Raw genomic sequence first — 5,624 nt, 5'->3', positions numbered from 1 at the left:
TTGTAGTATTAGAGTAAGTACATTTTGCGATACTTTTATTCTTAGTTGAGTACAGTAGATTTTATAAAAAAGCATGGCAAAATCAAGAAATGGTAAATCCAGCTAGGGTTTCCTTTGGTTATCAATAAAACAGTTATTTCTACAATATGTTACCTGTTAACACAGTTGCCCATTTTATCCTATCCACCTTAGGCCCAGTCCCGTGAAGTTGAGAGAGGGAGAGGGTACACTTTTATTATTTCACTAGCTGACCCGGCGAACTTCGTATCGCCTAAGTTATAGGTTTCCCCTAAGACAGACCGATGGAAAGAAAGTACCGTTACGTTTAATTTTCAAGATGGTCTCGTTCGCATCGCTCAATCACGTCCTGGTTGAAGTTCGTTCGCTACGCTCACTCACCTTTGGGTTGGAGCTCGTTCGCTACGCTAACTCGCCTCCAGGTTGAAGTTCGTTTGCTACGCTCACTCACCTTTTGGTTGCAAATTAGATGTTGTCATAAATGTAAAAGAAATAATAGTGCTGCACCCTGTTGGTAATCCTTGTAACTTTAATGCTATTGAACATCATAGAACAGAACCAACTTGTTTAATTGAAACAGCTGTTAAGATTCATTAATTCCATTTCTCATAAGGTTAACATGGGAAACTCCAGAGCCACTGGGGCGGAGCCCTTTTAAGAATTTCGAAACGGGAAATAGTTTACGTCCGATTCGCATACCTACAGAATTTACACACCAAATTTCATAACGATCGGTGAAGTCGTTCCGGAGGAGTTTGCAGACAAACACTGTGACACGAGAATTTTATATATTAGATTAAATGACTTAATTAAATAAAAACTACGGTATGACAATTGAGATGAATTGTACCGTAGTGACCCTGAGTTTTTACGTGTTAGGTTACTAGGTACATCAGTTATCAGGTGTTGATATCACTCACGTCGCGTCAAGGGCCTCTCGTGGCTTATCACTCAGATCCTTATCTTTGTCGACCTTCTGCCCTCCATAAAACCCTGCCCCTGGACCTCCAGATCATCAACTCTTCCATCTCTCTTCTGTACCTCAACAAACATCTCCACCCTCACCGTCACCATGGTCAGCCCCAAGACTGTCGGAATCGTTCTGGCTCTCGCCGTTTTCTGCGCCATCTTCGCCCAGGTAAAGCCTATATTTCGTGTCAATATATACCTTTAACAGCGTTATAATCTCTTTTCCTTTCGGATATAGGGTTTATACAATTCTAACTTAGAATTTAAAGAGTTTTTATCTCCAACGTAAATTAAAACATTTCAATGTTATCCTAGATTATTTTACTGTATACAACATTCCAATATCAACAAACCAATTATGTTGTTTAGCTATTGATAGTAAACATTAGGTACGGACCCGAAAATCTTGAACCAAAATATACCTTACGTATACACGAATTAAAAAAGTCAATCAAAACTCTAAAGACCTCGGATGTTATTTTTCTTTATAAAATTCCGTTTTGATTGGCAAAATGTGTTATAATCTCTTTTCCTTTCGGATATAGGGTTTATACAATTCTAACTTAGAATTTAAAGAGTTTTTATCTCCAACATAAATTAAAACATTTCAATGTTATCCTAGATTATTTTACTGTGTACAACGTTCCAATATCATCAAACCAATCATGTTGTTTAGCTATTGATAGTCAACATTAGATACGGACCCGAAAATCTTGAACCAAAATATACCTTACGTATACACGAATTAAAAAGTCAATCAAAACACTAAAGACCTCGGATAGTTTTTTTTTGTTTTAGGGAATTCAGTTTAAGTATAAGGGAGTTAAGGGAGTATTAGAGATAAATAAACTGGGATATCCAGATTGATTTTTAATCAAATACTAGACTACACTTATTTTAAGTGTACTCCTCTGAACTATTTCACAGTCTGAACTTGCGAAAATTTACTACTTAAGATCTGGCTTCTACGTGATTCGTTTAATTTTGCTAACCCATCAGAGCATCGTTCAAAATGTTTTTTAGGACTAAGAAGTTATTCCTCAAGTACTTTTGCTCTAACAGCGCAAACACTCAGGTGATTAGTTTTTATTTCAGTAAAAAACAACTAAAATATTTTGCCGTGCGCTTGTATGTGAATATTTACGACAATAGAGTGCCGAGTTATTTTGCATCGTAATCTCATTCTGGCTTCAGTGTTTTTACTTGATATGTCTTGCTTTCACACATATGTCAATCTTTCATTAACACACGCGCGTAATCTTTTTATATAAACCACTTTCAATATGGTTACACTACCTTCATGTTGTGCTGACTTTGAGGGTATAACTCGACTGTCAACTCTATAAAATAGATTTCATCTTTTACGTTGTATACTTATTATGTTGCCAATCTAAAATCATGACAATTTCCTCAGGACCCTTCAAGAAACAATTTTAAACTCGTGAACTTACAAATATGTATTGTCTTAATATATAGTTTTACCTTTCAGGATCAATTAATTTATGTTAATGTTTGTCCTTAGAGCGACGCTGGTTGCTGCTGCTGTTGCAAGAAGAAGTGCTGTTGCGAACCCGAAGTTTGCCTGCATCACCACGTCTATGCTAAGCCCTGTGATTGCGGATGCGGACATGGTTACGGACACGGATACGGTCTCTACAACGGCTGGGGACACGGTTACGGACTCGGATACGGATACGGACACGGATACGGCTCCGGATGCGGCTGTGGTTGTGGATGTAAATGTGGATGCGGCTGTGGATGCAAGAAGTGTTGTTGTTAGTTCCTGAATATTTTAACTAATTTATTTATTTATTAAATGTATTGTTGAATTTTACTTCTGTGAATAATTCCTAACCCACCTTCACCTTTGCCAGTTTAAGTTTTTAGCTGCCTTAGATATTAAAAAAATTACAGAATGCCTAATTGCAAAGCTTATAAAAATACCTGTTTCAAATTCAAGTAATATTTAATGGAAATAACAAAAACGCATAGAATACAATCATACTGAGTACTTGGATCATACAATCATACATCAAACATTAACTTTTTGAGCGAAAATGTTGATAATATAAAACCACTTACATATTACGAAACGAGGCTTAATTTCCAACAAGTCGTCTTTGGGCTTCACAGCATAAGTCAAGGAACTGTTATTACAAAGAAATATACAAAACAAACACATTTAAAGCATACCATGATTTAAATATACAAAGGCATGACTGTCTAAAGGTTGGTTAGGTCTTTTGAAAACAGACACAGAATAACACGAAATCACAACAGCTTTCATCCATATAAAAATAATGTGTTTAATTGTGTTCGTTGCACACTCCAGCCCACGTTTGGGAGAGGAATACCTCAAAGTATATTATTTAAACTAAGTTTTAGGAGATTGCCACCCACAAATGTTTAACCTAAACAATCATTTCACACCTTAACCTATTAGGTCAAATACCTACATATCAAATACTCAAAACTCCCGTAGGTTTATAGTTTTCTAATGAACATTTGGCCCAAATAAAGCATAAATGTATGCTTCTTGTCTACAAGATTCATTTTAAATCACAAAATATGAGTAAGACGAAGTACTTAATTACTATACTAGTAGAGTCTATGCTTGTTTAAGATTAAAAGAAGTTTATAGAATACCAAATTACACCATTCGTTTTTTATATCAGGCAGACTGAAGATCTAAAGAAACATAATAATATTTGTTAAAAATATAGTGGGAGAATCTTCACAATAATCCGCAGTTGAATTATTAATTCGTTTAAAGATAAGCTGTATTAGTTATTTTTTAAAGTAACAGCAGTACTGTAGGGGTTTCAACACTACAATTAATTAATAAACCACCAAGGAACATGGCTCTCATTTTTACGACTACTCAAGAGTACTCTCCATTGAAGGAATTTCCGTACACTTCAAATAATAACAAGAATTGAATGAAAATGCATTCACATAATTTTACCGTTGAGGAATTCTATGATGCAAATGTATCTTCTTAAAACATGTGTTTATAAAGTTTTACTTTACTGTACTTTTCCTGGAGAGAGACTCATGACTTGTGGAGAGACATCAGTCAGCGACCGGTGTCCGGTGACCATGGACAGATAAGCCGTGGTTTGTTGAGCCACCGACTCTAAACAGCTGATAACGTACCAAAGGTCACCTCGCCACTATCAGTTAATGCCCTTTTAAGTAAATGTGATTTGCATCGTGTTTATTATACCAATTTAGATGCTTTGATGTATACCATCGTCAAATAGATGAGGCAGATTTTATTGAGTGAATGATTAAAATGTTTTCAAAGTGTTTCGTATTTTATAGTTTTGTTGTTGTTTTTTGTTGTCCTAGGAGCCCGGAAATGTTTTTCACATTACTTCAGACTAGACCTTTGCGGTATTATCACATGAATAAAATCCATTGGGGATTTGGTGGGATTTGAACCCGCGACCTCTGGAATCGATGTCCCGCACTCTAACTACTATACCAGCTTGCTCCCCCACCGTATTTTATAGTATGATTGATGCATCTTATCTGAAATTATTGATCACGGTTCGCTTACAAAATGGTCTTAGAGTTTATAATATACTAGCTGCATCCGCGGGCTTTGCCCCGTTTTACTTCAAAAGTGAGCTCGTTCGCATGGCTCAACCACGTCCTGGTTGAAGTTCGTTCGCTACGCTCATTCACCTTTTGATTGCAAATTAGCTGTTGTCATAATAAAAAAAAAAAAAATAGTAATGCACCCTGATGGTAATCCTTGTAACTTTAATGCTATTGCACATCATAGAACAGAACCAACTTGTTTAATTGAAACAGCTGTTAAGATTCATTAATTCCATTTAAATATGAGTACTCATAAGGTTAACATGGGAAACTCCAGAGCCACTGGGGCGGAGCCCGAGAGTCCGATCAGAATAAAAACGACTTAGTTTTCCTATTTAATGTCTAAAGAATCAGTGTACCAAATTTCAGCCTCCTAGGTAAATAGTGCAGTAAAAATAAGAGAAAAATGCCATAAACCTAAAAAAAATTAGCACAACCGGGGAATTTGGTACAGATGTTGGGTGTACCTTCCTTTTGAACATACTAAAAGTCCCCTAAAATTAAAGCTGTGCTACGGCCGCCATATTGGAAAATGGCGGCACATTTCTGTATTTTTCCCTATAGTGACTTTATTATTAGAGATACAGGAAAAAGCGAAATGTACAAAATGTAGGTCATCTAAAGATACACATTTTTTGTATTTACCATCTTTCTCTAAACCCAACGGTTTTTGAGTCATTTGTTATTAAGTATATTTAGTTTTTTCTATTTATCAAAAATAGGTGAAACACATGGAAATTGACCGTTACTTTCAAGGATTATGATTATTTATCCCATTTAGTTAAATAGTGTGATACTATAAAATCTTAAAATTTTAGCTTATTTTATGAGTAAAACAACTCTGCCACAGCAAACCTGCAGACTCAGCAAATTTCCATTTGATTGGATGTTTTATTAATTTTATTTAAATAAAATTAGATTCAACAGGTACCTAGGTTTGCTGCTACGTGTAGGTTATTATAGTGTGTTTTTTTTTGTAAAATATCAATAACTTAGTATAAAATAATTAATTTTCCAAGTTTGATCATAAT

General features: G+C 35.3%; 1 protein-coding gene across 1 annotated transcript; it reads left to right on the top strand.

Moving 5' to 3' along the window:
* The first annotated feature begins 1,025 nt into the window (after positions 1–1,025).
* LOC128998777 (keratin-associated protein 21-2-like) lies at positions 1,026–2,821 on the top strand. The gene is made up of 2 exons (XM_054425130.1): positions 1,026–1,156; positions 2,510–2,821. The coding sequence occupies exons 1-2, from the start codon at positions 1,091–1,093 to the stop codon at positions 2,765–2,767; spliced, it is 324 nt and encodes a 107-aa protein (XP_054281105.1). The 5' UTR covers positions 1,026–1,090; the 3' UTR covers positions 2,768–2,821.
* The last annotated feature ends 2,803 nt before the right edge of the window (positions 2,822–5,624 follow it).

The sequence above is a fragment of the Macrosteles quadrilineatus genome, unplaced genomic scaffold (genome assembly GCF_028750875.1).
Source record: "Macrosteles quadrilineatus isolate MER2022 unplaced genomic scaffold, UCM_ALF_1.0 Scaffold_7__1_contigs__length_78375512, whole genome shotgun sequence".
In the NCBI taxonomy this organism is placed as follows: domain Eukaryota; kingdom Metazoa; phylum Arthropoda; class Insecta; order Hemiptera; family Cicadellidae; genus Macrosteles; species Macrosteles quadrilineatus.
Note: the sequence above shows the minus strand (reverse complement) of the source record. Positions and strands in the feature narration are given on the sequence as shown.